The 22,975-nt window shown below is 39.3% G+C and overlaps 3 protein-coding genes across 6 annotated transcripts in view; 2 read left to right on the top strand and 1 right to left on the bottom strand.

The window, feature by feature from the left end:
- Positions 1-26: 26 nt before the first annotated feature.
- On the top strand, positions 27-5,350 carry trpt1 (tRNA phosphotransferase 1). Of its 2 annotated transcripts, none has more exons than XM_082547011.1 (7): positions 27-139; positions 333-414; positions 2,956-3,125; positions 4,033-4,210; positions 4,288-4,344; positions 4,437-4,547; positions 4,652-5,350. In XM_082547011.1, the coding sequence occupies exons 1-7, from the start codon at positions 68-70 to the stop codon at positions 4,672-4,674; spliced, it is 693 nt and encodes a 230-aa protein (XP_082403137.1). In that variant the 5' UTR covers positions 27-67; the 3' UTR covers positions 4,675-5,350. The 2 variants fall into 2 exon arrangements, with proteins under 2 accessions (XP_082403137.1, XP_082403136.1); XM_082547010.1 differs by having other exon boundaries at positions 4,419-4,547.
- On the bottom strand, positions 5,220-22,469 carry fermt3b (FERM domain containing kindlin 3b). Of its 2 annotated transcripts, none has more exons than XM_082546969.1 (15): positions 22,385-22,469; positions 19,532-19,656; positions 16,178-16,411; positions 14,026-14,142; positions 13,691-13,859; positions 11,602-11,704; positions 11,384-11,491; positions 11,052-11,186; positions 10,488-10,534; positions 10,209-10,333; positions 8,012-8,118; positions 7,630-7,848; positions 7,281-7,405; positions 6,691-6,832; positions 5,220-6,010 (listed from the first exon to the last, which is right to left on the bottom strand). In XM_082546969.1, exons 2-15 carry the CDS (start codon positions 19,653-19,655, stop codon positions 5,831-5,833), a joined length of 1,935 nt encoding a protein of 644 aa, XP_082403095.1. In that variant the 5' UTR covers position 19,656; positions 22,385-22,469; the 3' UTR covers positions 5,220-5,830. The 2 variants fall into 2 exon arrangements, with proteins under 2 accessions (XP_082403095.1, XP_082403094.1); XM_082546968.1 differs by lacking the exon at positions 22,385-22,469 and adding an exon at positions 20,905-21,093.
- The window catches only part of macrod1 (mono-ADP ribosylhydrolase 1), a 147,633-nt gene continuing 146,448 nt past the window's right edge, over positions 21,791-22,975 (top strand). The window contains exon 1 of one of the 2 annotated variants that reach the window (XM_082546989.1): positions 21,791-22,543. In XM_082546989.1, coding sequence (XP_082403115.1) covers positions 22,123-22,543 — 421 coding nt within the window. In that variant the 5' untranslated portion in view covers positions 21,791-22,122. The remainder of the gene's footprint in view (positions 22,544-22,975) is intronic. The other variant, XM_082546988.1, reaches the window with a different exon arrangement.

The following is a 22,975-nucleotide window of genomic DNA, read 5'->3' as shown; positions in this document are numbered from 1 at the left end:
AACCAGTGAAATTTATCATACAACAGCTGTAAAACGAGGTCTGAAAAGCTGAGCTGCCTGTGCGTTCATGGACAGTGCCAAAGGAGGGGGAGGAAGTGGCAAAAGAGGAAGAGGAAGGAGAGGACATCGTGGTGGAGAGGTGAGAGTTTGTTGACCCATTCAATTGGGATAATTTCCCGTCTTTTTAATATCTCATAGTATTAGCTGTATGACAGGCAGTATGAGGGTTTTGGCATGGTAAAGTCTAGGTCCTATATTTAAACCACAGCTATAATTAGAACTAAATTTCAGTGTGTGTATGTTACTGAAAGTGATGCCTTTTCCACCACCAGGACAGAGATGTCCGCCTCTCTAAATCCATGTCTTATGCACTTCGCCATGGAGCCAGCCAGATGGGTCTGCAAATGGGTACAGGTGAGCTGCTTACAGTCAGATCTAGGTAACACAGATAATGCAGGGTAGACTGGTAGGGATGCAAATTTAGCAAGGACTCTAAAGGAGTTTTCATTTGAAAATGTAGCAAATTTTCATATTATTACCTGCAATTACACACAGGAAGTTCACAAACACTTATAATGAGCATCAAAACCAGCCTCACACTTACACCTCCAGAAATACCTCGTGATTGTGGTCAGTTAGCTCTATCCTTGTCTCATTTGTGGGACGGAGAGATTTCGCAGGTCTTTCCTCCCCACTGCTGTCAGACTCCACAACAAAGACTTTAACTGAACAAACACACACATCCACACATGTGCAATAACACTAAGTGCAATAATCCTTTCTGGCATCGTTGTATTTTTACTCAGTTGTATATAGCATTCGTATTCTATTTTTATCTTATTGTATATTTTTATTCTATTTTATTCTACTGTATATAGTATATTATTTTATTCTATTCTGTACAGCTGTGTACTGTATTTATTCTTATTGTATTCTAATTTTTGCGTCATAACTTTTGCACTGTCCACTTCCTGCTGTGACAAAACAAATTTCCCACGTGTGGGACTAATAAAGGTTATCTTATCTTATCTTATCTTATCTTATCTTATCTTATCTTATCTTATCTTATTTAAGCATAAAGCTTTTCTCCAGAAGTCATTTAGCTTGTCCATGTGGGCAGTATAATCATACTATAATCATTCTGCAGTTCAAATAAATCATTAAAAGCCCTAAATCACCACTATTAAGGGCTAAGACAAGTGATGTGTACTGAAAACATAAAGGACCCTGATACATAGAGATAACCTGCATGTAATTAATGTCACCATTATAAAGGACATTTAAGAACGTAGCCTGTACATATGTTTACCTAACAGCAAAATTAAGATGGGCAGTTTAAAATAAATAAAACCCAATATAAACATTTTGCTGAGTACCCAATATGACCTTTAAAGAAAATGATGTCATTCACCCAGGTATTTGTAGTATAATACTTTCTTCACAAAGTCTTCTGCTGGATATGCTTACCAATATTATCTGAGATCTGAGGGTGATTTCTGTAAACCAACATAAATTTGGTTTCCTTAACATTAAGAAGCTGCTTTAAACAAGACAATTTGGAGCTCTGACTCAGAGCAGGGTCAGCTGGTACAGTATTATACATTGAGCTACAGCCATTGCTCAGTTCCGGTAATTAGTGTATAAGGACGTAGTGTATCTGTTAATCAGAAGTTTGGTAGTTTGATCCCTGGTTGTTCCCAATGTGTATCTTGCTAAGGCACATTCATCCACTGATGCATCAGAGTATGAATGTGTGTGAATGTTAGACAGAAAAGCACTTACACTAAAGTTGTGCCTGAAATCTGCTGGTCTGCTCGTCGAGTTTCAGGGTTGTTGCTCCTTTTACTGCTGGGATCACTTTGGACATTCTGCATCTCCTCCAGTTGTTGTTGGTACTTCTGTTTTCTTGTGTTCCTTCTTTCTGATATTGCTGTCCGCTGGGAATGCCACATCTATCACAGCTGCAGTGTTCTGCTCCTTGTCAGCCAACACTATGTCTGTTTGGCTGGCCAGCAGCTGCTTGTCTGTCTGGAACTTGAAGTCCCACAGGGCCTTAGCCCTGCCATTTTCAAGCACCTTCAGCAGTGTTTGCCATGAGGACTTGGGGATTTCTAGTCCATATGTGGAACAGATGTTCCTGTATACTATCCCAGCCACTTGGTTGTTTCTCTTGGTGTATATTGTCCCAGGTACCATCTTACCTTTTTCTACTATGTGCTGGAGTGTCTTTGGAGCACCTTTGCACAGTCTTCAATTTTGGTCTTTATCAGCTGTGCTAGATTTCTGCCTCTATGGAGCTTGTGCTTGTAGCCCTTTCTTATGCTCCTAGGATCAGAGCCTAGGAGCATAATGTTTTCCTTTAGGCATGTACAAACTATGCATTGGGAAAGTCTGAGGACGCATAGAGATTAGTACCAACTAACTAGAGGAACCTCTGATTATTATCATTCATAAATTTGATTCATTGTGTTTTGTCTACATGTGATGCTGGAATGCATCCTTAGAAAAACACTCACTGGTGAAATACCTAGAGTTGTCTTAATCACAATCACGTTGCTTGATGTAAACAACAAGAAGGGTAAAAAACTTCAGTTACACCAAAAAGACTTATGCATTCAATATGAAATAAGTAGTGTGAACAATTTTAAGCAATTAGAAAAGTGGGTGATACATATTTCTGATGTCCATATAACAAATTTCACCTATGGACAGATCCCATTTAATGATGTTGTCATAATTTTGATAGCAGATGCAGACCTTAGATTTATTTTTATTTTTATTAATTTTAATATTGAACTTTTTAACATCCTTTTGCTGTTTTTTTTTTTGGATTATTTGTAGAGAAAATGCTGCCAAATTGGATCAGTGCCTCAAACAAACAACTTGTTGCTCACAGGGCTGTAACATCCACAGGGGAAATTTGACCATAGTCATAACAGCTCTCTTCACATATAGACGGCTTCCTGTTTGTGGAGGATCTCCTGGCTCACCCGCAGTTCCACTCGTACTCGTTGGAAGACGTTGAGAGAGTTGTGGCCACAAATGACAAGCAGCGCTTTAAGCTCTGTACCCACCCTGAGGATGGCCGGCTGCAGATTCGGGCCAATCAGGGTCATTCAGTACAGGTAATGAGAGTTACAAAATTGTAAGACATGTCAACACCTGTAAACTCTGAGAAGCTTATACTTGCTGTTGTCAGCACATTGGCTATATTGGATTATCGCCTAGCTAGATGCTGAATTCAGTAAATATTCAGTTTGTTTGTTTGTTCTTGCTGATCAGCAAATGATTAGAAAAATATGATGAAAATGTGATTTATATACTTTTGGGACATAAAACCAAAAAGCAACTCAGAAAATGCAGACTTTGCTTTAGTCATATACCCAATTTGTGCCTAATATACTGTAGATGTGTATGTGTGGGAGAGTGTTAGTGAGTCAAAGACTATTTTGAAGAAGTTACTCTATTTCTTTGCATTCTTGTCATGGAAGAAGTCCTACAACATGGTAAAACAAACTCCATTTTATCCCAAATAATGTAATAAATCAATGTAAATAGAGTCTTTGGAATATCAGCGTATCAGTGTCTTAGAATTAATCCCAAAATTACATTTTTAACAATCTTAAATTACAGGAAAATACACGGATACACAGAGTAGCTGTCTTTAATGTGTACAGACTGATAATGATTATATGTGTAGTCAGGCCTTCCCAAATGCCCCACTGATGCTGGAAAAACCCTGCACGAGCGTTTGCATTTGATGTTAGGTTTAGGCCCAATAACAATGGGGAATATCTTCCTTTTAAATTTTTTGACACTGCCACTGTTGTTGACATTTCAGCTGAGCATGGGATCAGTCAAACTCTCACTGGGCTTGAGTTTAATAATTTCTCTCACTATTTTCTCCGATACTAATCAACTGCCCATGACTAATTACTAAAATAAAGCAATAGTAACCAGAATGCCTTTCTTTACCAGATTTAAGGCGGCTTTGTAAATCTGTGGCTATCCTGGCTGTGTTTCCACGGTCAGGTTGTGGATCTGGAGCTGAAACCGGTCATGGCTGGTTCTCCAGACTGCCCTGCTGAGGCTGTTCATGGCTCCTACCTCAGAAACTGGAGCTCCATCCAGCAGCAGGGCCTGAGCCGCATGAAGAGGACACACATCCATCTGGCACAAGGCTTGCCAGGGGAGGACGGCATCATCAGTGGTATGCTCGTGTGAGTTTGATGGAGAGTAGCTTGTCAGGAGGTTTGTACTACAGCGTTATTTTTTTTCACCCACCAGGCATGAGGAAAGATTGTGATCTAGCTGTGTTTATTGATGTCCCCAAAGCACTGGCTGGTAAGATTAAACCCCGATTGCTGCTGTCCAATTATCTACCTTTACTCTATATGTGTAGGAACCAATGCTATTAGTTTTATGTGTCTCTACAGATGGTATCAAGTTCTTCTGGTCTGAGAATGATGTGCTGTTGACTGAAGGTGATGCTGAGGGTAAAATTCAACCTAAATACTTCAGCCGAGCTCTAAGACTGAGACCTTCAAGTAAGAAAAACTCTTATACAGAAATAAAAGTTTAGATTTTATGCTTACGTGGATTTGGGTTCACTATTTCCTTGTTCACTGAGCTCTCTTTTGCTGTGTTCCAGGGAGCATCCTGCCACTGCAGTAACAGCAGAGAGTGCTGTCCTGTCATTGGTCATTACCGCACTCACCTGACCATGTTAGCATCCGACGGTTGGTTGATGCTTATCCCAGTTCCCCTGGCAACACTTGTTTTCCAGCAGCATCGATTTATCAGCAACAGAAGTGTATATTCAGAAATCTCCCAAAGTGGCACCTGATTGGTAAACTTTAAACTGTTGATTCATTATTGAAAGTGAACAGGACAGAAGGTGTATCCTTATTTTTATATGACAATTCAACAAACTTAAAAATACAGAAGCCTTGTTTTCCCCACTTCATGCTAAATAAAGCATTGTACCAATGACTACCAGGATATTTTAACTGGCAGATCTTTAAATAAAGCGTATTGTGCATGTGGTTAGTCACGTGGCTAAGCATGGGAAATGAGAGGATGCAGACATTGAGGTTTAACGGACTGCAGTTTCCAGTAAGATATGGACTGACACGCACAGTGTGTGAGGGAAGATAACTTGTTTGAGGTTTCCTGTGTAAGAAATTGCCAAAATATGTCACAGGGAAAACAAGAGATAATGAAAAGTATACAGCTCTATTTATTTTAGTAAATGTTTTATGTGGTGAATATTTTGCCATTTATCTTATATTTCTCAGTCATATCATTACCTGTAACATTAATTTCTAATAAAAAGTTTAAGTAACACTGGGTCTGGAGCTCTGGACATTCAAGGCTTTCAATTCTGAGCAATGCTGATTACATTTCTTGACAGAGTGAGTTCAGAAAAGTAGTTAGAAGTTAGAGCTGGCTGATTCAGCTGTTGATTTTACATTTCTTTGAGTCTGATTATGACGCCTGCTGAACCTGGACCAGAAGCCCAGCAGATTGGCCCAGCAGCAGTCCATCCTGTAGGGAGGGGGGAAGTCAGCATGAGGACCGCTGGAGTCTTGAACATGTCAGAACATATCAAGTTTAACATCCACTGATGTGTGAATGGAAAACTTGGTGTACTTACAAGTTTCTAACACATTTACAGTAAACTGAGTATCTTGTTTTTGATGATTTCCTTATCTTTTTGTGGCTGCTTGAGTTAAACATTAAGTCTTTTTCCAAGCTGGTTTTCCACTGAGACACAGGAGGTCTGATGGGCTGTCAACCATCCCATTGTCTGGGCTTTTGTGTTTCAGTCTTAGAGAGCTTCGTGGCCACCGGTCAGCTTGTGGAATAGCTCCTCATTGAGCGTTTCGCTCTTCTCCCGACTGCGTGTCGACATGAAAATGTAGCCTCCGATAAACTCATGAACAATTTTGCAATCAGCAGTCACACAGCTGAAGGCAATGTTCACATTCCCTTCAAACTCAATGGCCATCTGGAGTAGACGAAAATTAACACAAAAGAAATGCAGAGCTATTTAGAAAAAAAATATTAATCCAGGGATGAAAAATATCTTCACTACAAATATACATACATATCCCATGTTGTAAGTCATTAGGGCAATAGCTCCTAAATTTTCTTTCTGGTTTTGTAAAAGCATATTCATCAATCTCAGTTTCATTTCAGGTTTTTCACCTGGTTGTCTGTGCCCCACAGTTTCAGAACCATTTCCATTAAAAGATCTGACCAGTAAGAACTATAAATGTCACTTTATTGAAAGACACACTGTCAGCATGTTTTCAGAAGTCTTTAGCGTGCAGCTAAATTCATGCTTGGTTTGTGGGTCTGTCTCTAAACACACAAGCTTCTTTTCATTCATGCTCAGTTATCACAAATACCATTGTGTAATAAGGCATTGTACATCAGTTGTACAAGAAGTAATTATTCTTGCAAGCCTAAGGTTCAGGCTTCAGACTACTCAGAGTTCTCCCTCTTAGACAATTTTCTAAAACTCTTGGTAAAATATGAGGTCAGGACAGCGAGTAGAAGGTTCAAACCTCTTGTCAGAACTATGAATCATAAAAACCTCTGAGAATGAAAACGTGAAGTTGAAAATGAGCATTCTAGACATTTTTAAATGATCAGACAGAAGCCTGTTCAAGATATGAGTCATACCTGTCTAATATCCCAGTTGACGTTCCACTGTTTCATGTTGTTGTAGCGCCAGGTCTTCACTACATCACCCACACTAAGGTCAATACGGATCAAGCGATTGGGAGCAATGCCGAGTACCTCATCCTTCCGGCTGCCTTTGAACCTGTTTGGGGGGGGGGGTATATTTTGTTTAGATTCCTCTAAGTTAATTTATTTATTTATTTTAGATAAAAGTCAGTCTTGAGTCCTCCATATAAAAATGATTAAACTTCTACAGAACTACGCTTAGTCTGATGACTTTGCACATTGCTGGTGGAAGGATGTTTAAAATTTTTCTTTCTGTCTACCCAAAAAGTGAAAAAAAAATGTTAGGTTAGTTTCATTTTTTTTAGCATGAACTACATTTCTGCCGATCTTGGGCGTGCATTTCCCTCGACTACAGTCTCTGCTTTTATGCTGTTAAAACATTTATAATGTTCATAACACACAGAAGGAGGATGTTCGAGGTCAAGTGCTTTATAATAACCTTGTCACAGTGAATTTCGGTCTTTGATGTGTTCACTGGCACAGAATCAACTCTCAAAAGCTTTAAATGAAACTTTAAACTTAACCTGACAACAACGTATGCAAGCCCAAAGTCAGGCAGGGCTTGCCAGATCTGCAGGAAGCGCATCAATGCATCTGTCAGGGAGAGCTGAGCCACGTTCTGGTATGCATCCAGGATTCGAGGGGTCAGCTGGAAGAGCAGGCAGAGGGTAAAAGGTGAGATTTAATTATATTTTTGCTGCCATAAGCAGTTGCAGATTTGCACAGTTGCACAAAATTACTGTACTGTAAGGTCATTTAGGTTGGTAATTTGAGCCACACAAAATATATGAGATCAAAAATACTGCTTTGTGAAAACACAAGACAATAAATCTGCAACATTTATCCTTTTGTGGCCTGTTGCTACATCTGTACCTGTTTGGGTTTGTACTTTTTATGGTAACGTGGTGACACCAGACTGTGAGTATTGATGCTTTCTTCGCTGGCATTTGCACTGCTGGAACTGGAGTTGGTCTTTTGCATCGCCAGGAAAGAGCGGATACTCTGGATCTCACTTTGGAAACTGCTGTCGGCGAGGGTCTTGCCTTTGGATCCCAACCGGCACCCTGCCATCCACTGAGCATACTGCTGCTCCTGCAGGGTGAATTTCAAAGACATAACATAGAAAAAAGAGCATGAGAGACAGGTGTGACTGTGGTCAGAGCTGAGATGATGAACTGAAGATAGAGGCATTGAAAATGAAAGGATGTCACACGTAGAGATGAGAAGAGGTGTATGGGTGTGCGTGTGGCCTCACGTTCTCACAGCGAAGATAGACCTCATTCATGCCTTCAGGTGCTGGAATCAGGAGTCTGATAAGGAACTTCTGAGCAGCCACATTAACGTCTGGAGCCACCTCACATCCTGTGTAAAGGAGCAACATTAAAGTGGTATCATTAGGTTCATGGTTAAGCTGTTAAAAACAAAAAGCGTGTAGGAAGAGACTGATATGATCCCCGCTGATTCTCCTCAACCTCCTAAGACCCGAACTCTTCCATGTCATGCATTTTTAATTTCTCTTTGATATTTGGGCATATTGGGACCCGATGAATGTAAAAACAAAGAATCACCACATTTGTTTTTTTTACGCCATTTTTGTTCCTAAGAAAAATGAGAGCCACATATGAGGATATTCGTTTTAAATTTTGATGAAACAGAGGCAGTATAATGTCCTCGTGAGTGGATATCAGGCCCTTGTAAAGCAAAATTTAGTATTTTGGTCTAGACAACCCAAAATGTGATGTCCACATATGTGGACGCCAGGTCCTAGGAGGTTAATTCACTTTTAACTCATAGTACTTATCTACCTTTAGGTGTTCACTTCTTGCAATATATTAAAACTCAGTGTCTGATATGTGATTCCATATGTGTTGGAAGTTTTTGGACTTCTTCACTGACAACATTAACACCAGAAGATCTAAAATGTCACCCCCGCATTTAACATTTTCAGAGAGTCAGTCAACTTCATCACTGTTCTCTAAATATAATACCTGCACACTTCTTCATGGCAGCTTTTGGTCCACTGTCTCCTTTTATTCTGACTATTTACGCTATAATTATTTAGCAAATTGAGTCATTCCTTCCTGTTTTAAAACACAGTCATGCAGCCGTTTCTAAAGAAGCATAAACTTTGCCCATATTTCCTTAGTAACTGCAGACCGATACCAAAGTTACCTTCCTTTGCCAAGATTTTAGAAAAAAATTCTCTTCTCCCAAGTTGCTTTCTAGATAAATACTTTTAACATTTGAACAACAAAACATTTGAAGCATAACGTAGGACTGCAGGGTTTCTACACTGGTTTTCCTCAACCTTTAGTGTCCAAATAGGAAACGGCTTCAGTTTCTACTAACTGTGATATCCCTCAGGGATCCATGTTAGGTCCTCTTTTAGTTTCAATATATTTGTTACCCCTTGACTCTAGCATTCATGAATACAACATTTACTATCACTGTTACGTGATGGCACCCAGTTTTATCTGCCAGCCACACCTGACATTGACCACTCCTTTAAGAACCTCTTCGACTGTTTGAATGATCTGAAATCACAGATAGCCAAAATATCCTTCAACTTCAAATCATAGCATAACTGAAGGTATTTTGCCTTCAGTTAGGTATTCTGCTAGAGTCTTTACTGGTACAAAGAAAAGACATCATGTCACTCCTGCTGTAGATCAGCAGTATGGAAGCTTGTCTCTGCCACATAAAAAAAGTGACTTATATGTCTAAATTTTGGGTTATAATCTCAAAATTCAAACCTCAGAAATCTGAGCCAGTAAGTTGAATTTTTGAGATACCTTACTAACAATATCAACTTAGTTCCCCCTGCTTACAATCAAGCTTCTATACACATGCAATAGCTACCTGTGAAATTTCTAAAAGGTTTTAAAATTGTACTATTTGTTTTTAAAGACCTCCATGGCCATAATATACTACAGGTCTTTTTCCTCCAGGTCCTTCAGCGTATCATCCCAATTTCTCTTAATGTCTCTTCTCAGCTAAAAACAGGTGACCTGTCATTGCCTCTAAGTTCTGGAATAGTCTGGCTTCCCACATAAGAACCTGCTCAACAATTGACAATTTTCATTCAGCTCCAAGACCTACCAGGCCCATTTTCATCAAGTTTGAAGTCTCTCATGGTTTGGTCAAGCTCACTGTTAATGTTTTCTTCTACTGTTTTCTTTAACTTCTTACCATTGTTACAATTTAGTTGTTCTTATTCTCATTTTCTGACTTATTTTCCAGTTATTATTTTTATTATATCATCTATTTAGGCAAGTTATGTGTTTTGTAATTGATTTTTGGAGAGTTGGATTGCAAATAAGTGTGCCTGGAAATCACTTTGGGTAAACATCTGTTATTTTAAAATGTGCTAAACACTTACCATTCTGTTAATAGCATGGTGCACTATATATAGCAGAAAAACATAACATAAAAGTACGTAACGAAGTCATTACCTTTGAGGTTAATCATTTGAATGGGCTCTCCTATGCTTTCCTCTTTGCTCTTGAAATAAGAAATGGAGGTATCTTGGAACTTGAACCAGTATTGCTTGTACCCCTTCAGAGTCAGCCTTTTGGGTCTGAAATATACATGTAATCACATTAGCTGATTTCACCAGGGATTTTTCCCCCAGATTCATAACAAGTTAGAAATAAAGAGGAAGGTTACTAATAAATATTTATTTATTTAAAGAAAATGAAATTTATTTTAACCAGTTGGAAACCAGCTCTCACCTAAATATCTTCAGGTAGTCAGTGAGTTCTGGTGCTGTCATATTTTCCTGGATAAAATGCAAGTTTTTCAGTTAATATGTTTTAGCAATAAAACTGTTAGTCAATCAATGTTAGTTTGACATAAGACCAAACATTTAACTCAATGCTGTCTACATCATCAGTGGATTTGGATCCAGGCTAATACTACCATTAATGAAATAGCTTAAATCAGGTGTTCTTAAAGCCAATCAGGGGGACAAGGAGGCCCATATAGGAAAAATTCTACCATGAAACACTGATGTGCTGGTCTATATTTTTTTAACCATGAGTCAGGTGCATATCACATTTAATAATGTCAGCTGTACTTGTCAGTGTTAGGAAGGTTAAAATTGAAGTGAAATAATCCCTCTGTTTCATTCTGTGATCAAAGTAGTAAAGTGTACAGTAGCACATATCATCACAGGCAGCCACTGGCCTGCAAGCCACACTTTGAGAAGCCTGGACCTAAATTGTTATAAATTTCTGTTCCCCGTTATTAAAATAATTTAATTTTAAAAAGACTCGGGTGAGACTATTGTATCTGACCAGCAAATCAGATGCAGAGCTGCCTTCTCCCTCCATCTTGACCTCCAGGGACTGCAGGGCGGAATCCAGATCGTCCATGGCTGGATTGTTGCTCATGATCTGGGGCTCTGACTGAGCCACCTTACTGATATGATACTGCATGTAAAACGAGACAGAGAAATGTCCTATTTAATCCAGTTTTATACGACACTGCTTTACTGACGATTGAATAGACCAGATATCTTTGAGGAGTGGGAGAACATTTGAGTCTCTATATTATCTGACATCCAGCGAAATGTACACTTCCATTAGAGTGATTCACATATTTCACTGTCAGCAGATGGATTTTCTACCTGCAGAGCTCCAAACAGCATCATCTCCTCCTCGGTGCAGTCGATGTCTTCCAGCAGGATGGCCCAGCGTGCCTGCTCATAGAGCTGGGTCAGACGTACAGCATCATACTGCAGGGTGGAGAGGAAAGAGAAGGATGAGGTCAGAGAGTTGATATACTGGCAAAGAAATATGCACACACACACTCTCTGTATTTGTGTAAACACACACACACACATACCTTAGAATCCATATCGTAAGTAGCATAGTATTTGAAGCGAAGCCAGAGTTTATCACTCTCTTGGATGCCCTGCTGCAGAAGACAACGGGACGAGTCCAACCACCTGAGAGGGACAGACAAAGAATATATATGTTTATGATTTCATATTTGTTACATCCATGTTTATCTGTATTTAAAATCACAAGAAAATACTATTTGACATCATATAGACAGCTTGACCTAAACAAAGTAAATTGGTAACATGATTGTTTTTAGAAACTACATCTTATAGCAAAACACAGCAGAATAACAAAAAATGTGCAAAACCTTAAGAAACAAACATATACTTCTATATGAACTATATTCTGTATTTCACTTAATTTTATAGTAGTGTACAAAAGTCTAGGGTGTGATCATTATTATTATTTAACATAGTCTGAAGTGTCTTAGCCAAGCTTTCTTGTCATTTCTTTAAGTAGTCTTCAAAAATAATTCCCCAGGATTCTTGAAGGACATTTCAACCTCTTCTTTGAATGTTGGCTCTCTTTTGTTCTATTATCTGTCAAGATGATCACACATTGCTTCAATTATATTAAAGTCTAGGCTCTGGGGAAATCAATCCATTACTGATGGCATGCTTTTACTCCAGTGTGATCATTGTCCTAAACACACTGTCGTCAATGAGATGCTTTCCAGATGGTATTGCATAGTGGATCCAAATCTGACTGTACTTTCCAATGCTCATAATTCCATTTTTACAAGATCTCAAACACTGCTGGGTGAAATGCAGCTCCAAACCATGGCACAGCCTCCACTGTGTTTTACAGACGGTTGCTTGCCTCCTGCATACATATTCACAACCGTTTGAATGAAATTTTTCAAATTTGGATTCATCACTCCATAAGACCTGTCACCACAGATTTTGTTAGCACACCTCAGCCTTTTCTCCATATATATCTACATTTTCCTCTCAAGCATCCTTCCACTGACACGATTTCTGTATTAAATGGATTAAAAGAAGGGACAAATGCATCTCTCTAGTCCTGTGTCAACTCTTTCCTGGATTATTTCCTATTTCTTAAGGACATGACTTTCATGTACTGTTTATTTTTATTTTTCTGTCCTCTACTTCTAACATTTCCACAAATGTTCTAAGGACACACTGCACACTCTGCTAATTAATAGCTAACAGCTCTCTGGGAATAGGTGCAACAATACAAATTTATGCCAATCAACTGTGTTATCTTTAACATTTTACAAAAATAGAAATAAACAACACCAGTTCATCCCTTGAGTTAGGTGTCATTTTATGCTTGCATGACTCATAGGTGTGTTGAGGGTGTGTTAAAAAGAAAAACAAACAAAACATTCTGGTTGCTAAGGTACAAGGACTGGACTGAAAGTGGGTGAAAAATCATTTAATGTCTGAAGTCTGGCTCCTTGGAAGTAAAATATGAAGAAATGACGTGTGGCTCAAGACTTTTTCACATTACTATATTACTGACTACTTATTATAAAGCTAATGATATAATGTGCTTTATGTAAGCTCACGTATTTGATGTTTTCAAAAAGTATTTATTTGATGTGTAATTATGCAACAATGGCTGAGGCAGCTGAAGTTTAAAGCGGCTTTGAACTTTAGAGAGATAAAGCAGGAGACTTTAAAAAAGCTGCGACTGTGCCTAATTTATTACATCAAAGAGTCTAAAAGCCCTTCAAACAGCTCCTATTTTAATACATTTGTAGGCACTGGCGGTAGTATCTTTATGAACCAGCATGCGCATAAGATAAAATATGTCTGAACTCGAGATCAGAGGAGGCCACTGCTTCAGTAGATACAGCTCTGAGTTCTGGAAACCCCCAGTTTTCTTTATCAGGACTGATAAAGAAAAAGAAAAGTGGCGAGTGATTACACCGGCCTTCTGTATTGTGGGGTAAGAATACTAACTGAGGCAGCATCCCTGATAGCTAGTTAATAAGAGGACTCAGTTTGTGGGGAACTTGTTTGTTAAACATCTTGCATTAGTGTGACATGGACAATGAAACTCTATCAGTTCCCCTCTGCAATGTAAACACCTGGTTTGACAGACTGATACCTGTGCACACATACCTGCCATTGATGTGAGCCTTGTCCACAACGCTGGCTGGGCGGTACTGCTTGGCTATGACCTCAGGGGCAGGGGGAGGCTGACTGACTGACAGCATCTTGTAGATGGCCTCCATCTCCGGTGAGTCGGCAAAGTGAGCGGGCATGCCGTTATACAGACAGGGCCGGGATACTGCAAAAGGAGTGGAAATAATAAGGTTGACCTGCATAGTTTTAATTAAAATGACAGCACACAATGTTTAAAATGTTTTTCAGGCCTTTTACATTACATGGGAAATGATTTAATTTAATTTTTACTATGTTATGCCTGCAGTGTAAATAAAATGTGATGCGTGTACCCGAGGAAAGGGGCACCTCGGTCAGGTCGTAGATCTCTGGTGCCAAATTTTTGTCTTTCTTCTTTTTCTTCTCCTCTATGGGTCGAAGGAGGGAGAGTTCCTCAGGGTGACGAATGTCTATTAAAAATAAATAAATAATATGTACAGTAACAGTGCTGTAAAGGTGATAAGTTATTCAGGGGTGTGTTTACTTCTTGTATTAAGCTGATTGTTAAAGCAACACTCAAAGCATAGACTCTGTGGCGCAACGGTAGCGCGTCTGACTCCAGATCAGAAGGCTGCGTGTTCAAATCACGTCAGGGTCAAGTCCTTTAATATCTTACCCTCTAACAAAGCTAGATGCTACATTTGTATCCTCACTTAACAGCAATCTGTTAACTGACGATCTTCACTCATAACTGATCTAGGTTCTGCTGGAGCTTTCTTCCTGTTTAAAAGTAATTTTCCTTCCCACTGTCACCAAGTCCTTGTTCGTTTTGATTCTTGATTTTTCGTGTATTCTCTGTATTATTGTTGGATCTTTACCTTACAATTAGCAGATATCTTCATCTTACTGGAGAATTGTTCACAGGCGGATATAATACCAGAATTAGTACATATAATAGTAAGAAACTGTTAATGTCAATGCTGTCATTTTGCCACTGACGTTCCCCCACCTCCAACTTGTCAGTATCGTTGGATTGAAACCTTGCACTGTGAAAGGCTCTGATTGTGCAGTACATGCACTGTTGTCCCGATAAGGATTGGCAAGAGATGAGAATCTGTTAAACTGACAACCCTGGTCAAACGGCTGTAACATGACCTTGTGGTGCAATAGTAGTGTGTCTGACTCCTGATCAGATGGTTGTCTGTCTGAGTCACTTAGGCTCATGGTTCTGAGAATCTCACTCCTATCCTCTAACTAAGAAAGACATTAAAACTAGGGCATTTTAATAAATTAAAACCAGGTTCTTATTAATATTTGCTTGTGTGTGATGTGTTTGTAGTACAGCAGGTAATTTGACATAAAAGGAGATTTTCATAAGTACCAAAAATGGCACATATACTATAAACAAACTTTACTTTAGTATTCTACCCCACCCCAAAAGTTTTCCAGTGTTATTACACTGACACTTTGTATTGAGTCTGACCTGAGAAAATGGCCACCTGTGCGACTCTGTGGCGCAACGGTAGCGCGTCTGACTCCAGATCAGAAGGCTGCGTGTTCAAATCACGTCAGGGTCAATTTATTTACTGCTTAAATCAGTGAAGTGTAAGAGTGCATACCAAAATTATAATTTGGTATTCAAAATTTCCTTTTGTTGAACATTTAGTGCCACTGCAGAGCTGCTTTTATTTATCTCATCTCAGGAAAATGCATTCCTCTTTTCCTAGGTCTGGTCATTTTCCTCTTCCTTATATCAAACATCTGTTGTCTTTATATTACTTTAAAAACTAATTTTATTGTCTATTAGATGCCAACTAGGTGCCTTTATATGCAGTGGTGTGCAACTGCAGCAAAGTGGAATTTTGGAGCATACATACTCCCTACAAATCCTCACATACACCTCTTGATATTGATCCATACAAACAACATATGAAGCAATGTCACAACAAAGGCAGGAAGCAATGCGGGATTTAAAATTAGAAATAAAAAATAAAAGTTTATAGTCAAGAGAATGTCCTCAACATGGATGTGTCTTTTCTGCCAGTACAAGTGAGCTCTAGGAGCAAATATAATTAAAAAGGAACTGCTTACTTCATGATACCAAGCCTTATCTTTGAACATGTGTGTGACATTTCTATAGACAGATGTCATTATTTTCCCCCTTCCGTGCTGCTTTAAAAAACCTTTCCAGTCTGCTGGCCCCTCCCGGGGATTTCTGGTGAGGAATCGAGACCAAGAAGTGCCAGAATTAGACAAAATGAAAGCACAAAGCAGATGGGGAAGGCCCTCTCTGGCAATAGTTGCAGTCACCCTGCGATGTATTAATGAGGCACTTTGACACATTTCACTGATTAAATTATTGTGAACAGCTATATTACAGCTTGAGTACTTAGAATCTGCAACAGGACTGAGAAGGAGAGATGAGAAAAAGAACTTAGATGTGTAGATGTTGCTAGCAAACAGAGAACTAGACAAAAGAGAGAAATGAAAGAAAGAAAATCTTACTAAGCATTCTGCAGATGCCCATCACTGTCTGGAAGACGGGATTGGAGAAGCAGACCCGGAGCCTCAGTGTAATGCCGTTGGGCAGACCCAGTCTTAGGGGCTTGTGCTGGGGCATGAAGACTAGCTTGGCATCAGCGTGGATACCATATTTCTCCAGAGTCCAGGCTGTCCGCAGCAGCCACCGCTGCTTCTGCTCCCACCACAGCGCATGATCTGACCAGTCCTGTTTGATCTCTGCAGAGGACAGAAACAAAAGTCAGAGTAAAAAGAGTTAAACTATTCAAGAAACTGAATCTGGTCATCTTTACTTTAAAAATATTCTAATTTACTTATTACTACGATGATCGTCGGATATTTTAAATGGCATTTTACTTGAAAAATAATGGATTTTTTATTGACTTTTTGTATGGTTAGTTTTAACAAAAGCCATAAAGTGATTTCTTGTCTTTTTTTTCACAAAAAAGTACAACTTAAAAGTTTCCACTGACCATTAATCTTTTGTAAATATAAATGAACCGTTTTCCGCTTATATTAGGCAGCCATACTTGACTGTGTTATGGAAATATGTTTCTAATATTGTCTCCATTCCCATTTGAATGTAACAAATATAAGAAAGGAGTCAATACAGTCTGCATGCACAGCATAACTATTGTAGAACAAACAAAAGGAAATGTGTGAGCTTAAAATTTAGAATTGATGATAGAGCTGTTGTATTGGTCTGCAGCTGCTGGTATTACCTGATCTCCCCCACAAAACTTTGGTTTTCACCTATTCGATACCTGGTCTGCCTCCTCATTTACATTATATTACTAATAAAAAGAATACAGTATTACATTATTATTACTGCTGTTGGCCACTTTACTAGATATGTATGTCACATGTCATGTCCTATCTCTCACTCTGCTCTCGTTCCTTTGCTCGTACCAATGGCTCCCTCTCTAGTTCTGCTGGAGTTTTCTTCCCGTTAAAAAGGAGTTTTTTGTTCCCACTGTTGCCAAGTAGGGGTCCTGCGATTGTTTGGGTTTCCTTAGTGTTTTCACCTTCACAACTTACAAACCATAGCGTCGTGTTTTTTTTTAGTTAAAAAAAATTGTTATTAGTACGTTACACATTTTACGTGTGTGAAGTATTTTAGGATTCGGGGGAGTTAGCGTAGTTAGTGTACTGTATGGTAGCAACAGTGCTTATGTTTGCAATTGCTAATTAAATATCACAAATTCGTTCAATTTTTAATATTTAATTAGTGACATTTGATCATTAAAAATTGTTTTCTATGCTTTGAGCAACACTGCTATGACACACTATATAACATAATTTCTTTGTTTAAAGCTAACCCCAGCTCACCGCATTTGTGACCTAATAATTAACTAGTTTTTTGTTTGCTTTTTTCCATTAAGACAGGAAATGGTGTGTAATCATAGTTGGTGCACACACTGTGCAGACTCTGTGGCGCAACGGTAGCGCGTCTGACTCCAGATCAGAAGGTTGCGTGTTCAAATCACGTCAGGGTCATTTCTTTAGTCTCTTACCCTCTGAGAAGCCTCGATGCATGCTCAGATGACTCACTTCAGTCTCGAGACTGAAGAAGTCACCAAACCTTTTTTCCACTGAAAACGCTACTTTTTGGGATACCTCAGTATTACATTTGTATCTAAAACCAGCAATCTGTTAACAGAGGATCTATTCTCGTAATTCATCCAGGTTCTGCTGAACGTTTCTTCCTGTTTAAAATAAGCTTTAAATGTTTAAGGTTTAACATTTAAGAGACTGACATGAAAAACGGTTTAGATGTTTCAGAGGGTGAGAGTGAGCAACGATGTTCATTGGAAATACATCAACATTTTTTCAAGACATTTCAAAATCTCTGAAAGGAGATAATAACACTTAACAGAATATCAAAAAGTACTTTATGAGGGACGATTTCATATCTACTACCCACTAGTGCATAAAAATGATGAATATATGCATTACTCATTTTTCAAGAGGGTAAAAGTTTGATGAAAAGTTGAGTAAATGACGTTATAACAATAAAAAAAATATCAGTTGTAATTTTCTGACTGACACCTTGCATTGACTCATTGACCTGAGAAAATGGCCACCTGTGAGACGCTGTGGCGCAACGGTAGCGCGTCTGACTCCAGATCAGAAGGTTGCGTGTTCAAATCACGTCAGGGTCATTTCTTTACTTATTTCTGCTCCTTATACGATGCTTTACACTGCTCTTATGTGACCACTACCAAACAATGCTAGGCAATAGCCAGATTGTTTTCAGTATGTTCCCACATGGCTCATATTTGTCTGCTAGTTTTTCGTTTTTTCCACACATTATTTACACTAATGTTCCTGAAACACGTCATAGGAAAGTGCAGCCTCTTTATTAACTGGAATATGTTCACTACAGAGTTAAATCAGCAGGACCTTATGGATCTTGGATTGTGAGAGATGCAGCACAACACTGTTACCCACTCTGCATTGATCCTGATGTGATTTGAACATTTTCCTTATTGCTTTTCCTTATTTTCTGTTGTCAGAAGTTCACATACACTCAGCGACAGCTTGGATCTTTTTTTAGACATTGGACAAGTGGTGACACATCTGAATAACGCATCTGGGAACATCCTTGGAATCTACAGCTGTTCAGAAATGGCAGCAAGGACCTTCCCAACTTTTCCCATTGTTCTGAACATTGGTCAGTCCAATGATTGCAATCAATTTACTGTTTGTCCAGTGCAGGGTTCATCTGGGGTGGAGTCTGTCTCTGCTGTCAAAGGGCTGTGTAATCTTTTGCATGTGTACAAAACATGTTTAAATAATGCGTGACTGATTTTGATTGAATGCATGCATAGACCTGCTCGCAATTAACAAGTGATCAATTTGCCCGAGCTTTATTTATAGCTTTGTTTCCTCACTTCTTCAATGTTTGCTCCTAGGTCATTTACATTCATCCTCTCTGAAACTAAAACAGCCTCATGTGATTGAGCTGTTTTGGTTAGATCTTACTGGTGTCTGCATGATCCGTCCAACCTAATTGGTCTCACATTGACAAACTACTTGATGAAACATATGTTTAGACTGATGTTGTGTTTCTTGCTGAAAGCAGTGGCGGAAGAAGTGAACAAACTAAAATTGAAAACATGTAGCAGGTGACAAAAGAAAAAAAATTATAAGAGCAGTTCAGAGGACTTGTGACACACTGTGTGCTGAATAATTCATTCAGTTTTCTTGCCTTAACTATGCATTTGTAATTTTGTTAACTGTATGTGAACTCTTGTGTGAATATGTAAATTACGACACTAATTTTAGTCTGAAGTGTGACTGAGAGGAAGACAAAGAGAGGAAGACAGAGCTACCCACGTGTCTTTTCCACCAACTTGAGGATAACCCCTCCGATGTGAAGGTCGGAGGCCACGCTGATGGTGACGGGTGGGGCATCGAGCCCCAGGTCCTCCACCGTGACTGACAGGTCCCACGCCGCCATACTGGAAAAAAAGAGAGCGTGGGATAGTGAGAAAGAAATGCAGGAGACAAGCCTGACAGAGCACAGTGACAGATAAACAGACAAACACGGAGAGAGTAAACAGCTTTATCGCCCTCCTCCATCTTTTATGTGATGGATTATGGGTGACAAATGCCTTGTGTTTCTTTTTATTTGTCCTTGTTGTTACATATGTGACAACGATGACAAAGACAATGGAAGAAGACGTGTAATTAACTTTCCTTTGTTTCTTCGCCACATTGATCAAACTGTGAAAAATCAGCTCCATGAGACTGACATGAAAAACTGTTCAGATGTTTCAGAGGGAGTGTTAGGGTGAGAGTGAGCAACGATGCTCGTTTGAAATACATCTACGTTTTTGCAAGACATTTAAAACTCTCTAAAAGGAGATAAAAACATGCAAGAATATTACAAAGTACTTTATGAGGGATAAGTTCATATCTGAATTATGAATTATGAATATATGCATTAATTATTTTTCAAGAGGGTAAAAGTGTGATGACAAGTTGAGTGAGTTATTTTATAACAATTAAAAAAAAATTAAAAAAGAAATCGGATAGCTTTGGTCATATAACACCTCCTTCTGCTTTTCAGGGCATTTAAAATATTGAATGAGACAAAGGGAGGATATTTGACCTGCCAATCACTCTTCGGTCTATCAGAGAAAACCAACTTTAACCCACATAATACTGCGCAACATGACACAGACACACACGTATAATGGATGGGATGTCCACTTTGATGAGCACTTCCTGTTTCTGACTTAAACTATCACCATGGATGCACACTTCCGCTTTCTGACCCACCCAAAGTGAGAAGTTCATCCCCCGTTAAGACAGTGTCCTCCTGCATATGTATGAAAAGTAGAAGCCCACCTTGAAGATATTGGATTTATGGACTGAAATGTGTCTGAACTTAATTAAGAACTGAAATAAGAGCAGATAGAGACAAAACAATGCATAAATAAAAGTTTCACACCCCCTGCACCTCTACTTAGGCCTACACTTTCCACATCTGTATGAGTCTAATCATAATTTTCCATCTGTGTGACCACTTCATCATTTTACATTTCATTTCATGAAGTGGTGAAAGTAAATACATGACCTCAGATGTGTGTATAACAGAGAAGCTTCGTAAACATGCGCATACACACACGCCCTGTCCTAAACTTGCTCTCTGTCCTCATGCTGTCTCTCTCTCACACACACACACACACTTTAAAGGACAATACCGTCAGTTTCCCGCGTCCAAGGTTTTGAAAAATGGAAACTGGGGACCCCCTGCGCCTCTGTCAAGATCTCTGAAGAAGTTTACCAGGTTTTCTCCGAGAAGGTTTACCAGTTTTGTCTCTCTTGGGTTGTGGTCTCTGCTACTTGTGTCACTGCTGCTTGTTCCTTTTTTTTTTCTCTGTCAGTTTCCGACAGGCGGAAATGTGAAAAGGCTCAAACATTTTTCACTGACAGACTGTGGGAGTGACACATATATGGCAATTTGGGTGTGCATAAATATGTTATTTTTGTGTGTTGAGTAATCAGCAAAAATGTAACTTTAGGGTGTGAGTTATGAGTTCTATACTTTAGTAGCAGCACTTTCACCTTTTATTGACATATCAGACACAAACCAAAACAATTTCATTTTTATGCTCGACAACTAATAAAAATTGGCGCATTTAAAACCAAAATTCATTGTCTCCTGTCTAACATCCACAAAGATAATAAGGAGTTCATTGTTTTTAATATGGGGAAGATACCTTTATACAATGATAGGCTTGCTGTGACTACAGACTATCTTTTGTTTTTTTGAATCCGCTAGAGGGAGACCAAATACGGACATATTCTTCTGTACGAGCGTACAGTTAATGTTGCTTTCAGGGCTAGATGGCTTTTGAAGAATCGGCGAAAGTGTCGATTTTAAGTCAAGATTACTGCGTAGGGTTGATGCTTTAATTTGTGTTGTCCTGCTACCGCATCCAAAACGACTACTTTCTGGAAACGTCTTGTTAAGATACATATTCGTATTCATTATTCTGTGGGCTGTAGCAGGCCAGCGTGTTCTTATCATGTAACGTCAATGTTTCCGACAGTCATGAAGGCGGCGCGCTCTTGTGGTTGACGGTTTCGACTCTGCTACTCGGGTCGAGGTTTTCGCTGGGTGGGAACTTGTAAATAGAAACACCCTCAGCTGTGTAGTCTACTTATTTCACATGTCACAGCATAACTTGTTTAATGACACCACTGAAAACCATTACAACTCACATTTTTACAGGTACTTATTTGGCGGCAATTAGCAGGCTCCCCTCATAAATGGTACGGTCCCATCTTAACTTCCCAAACAAAAATGGCACATGAGTGTTTGTGAGGTGTGTCGATAACGAAAACGAAACAACGACGTGTGGCCGACACTGCAAACTAGAAAGCCGTAGCAGCACGACCCGTTAGTTTCCTCAGACATGGCACTGCAAGTATCAGCTCGAGTTTCCCGTATCGGGGCTCTCCCGTACTACACCGGCGGCCCTCTGTCCCGTGTCAGTGCTGACACTCAGAGTGTCGGTGTCAAGTTCAAACATATTTTAACTCCTGGAAGCCCCCAGCTGGGAAGGAGGCCAGCAACAAGTGCTCCCCGCAGCCATATTAACGCTGTCCGCCGAACTGACAAGTTCTCAACGACAACACCACTTTGGCGGTCCAGCCGAGGCACCCATTCCTCCTTACCCCAGGTGAACAGAGGCTGGCTGGGCAAGTTTGCCCTCGGTACCGCCTTTGGAGTGAGCACAGCCGTGCTGGTCCAGTCTCTCCACACCGGAGCTTTCACCGCCATGGCCCTCAAAATTAACCTCGACTCTGATAAGGAAGACTGGAAGAAAACCAAGGGTGAGAGAATTCAGTGACAGAGACGAAGATTTTAATTTAAGTTGACAACGCTTAACCTGCAGGGCCTTTGACGCGTGTGTGCGGTCACGTGACCGCCAGAACCTGTCCAGCTGTTGTCACAGGGATCAACAGTACCGATAAAGCAATTAGTGGTAACAGATCAAAGTACACATGTATTTCATACACATTATACTGTATATTAAAAAAATCGAATTAATAAATTAAACTTAATAAATATGTAAAACACACCAATATTTTTAATTAACTGTTAAATTAAATAATACATGATTAAAATACAGTAACGTTATAAAATTATAAATTATGGAATGAAACTGACTTACTGCTGCCTGAAGTTGTAAGCTTGTGAAAAATTTCATGCACTATTTAGTTTCCTTCATAAGGTTGTGGTCTGAAGTTTACATACACTCATCA

The sequence above is a fragment of the Aulonocara stuartgranti genome (assembly GCF_965226115.1).
Source record: "Aulonocara stuartgranti genome assembly, chromosome: 2".
NCBI classification, from domain to species: domain Eukaryota; kingdom Metazoa; phylum Chordata; class Actinopteri; order Cichliformes; family Cichlidae; genus Aulonocara; species Aulonocara stuartgranti.
Note: the sequence above shows the minus strand (reverse complement) of the source record. Positions and strands in the feature narration are given on the sequence as shown.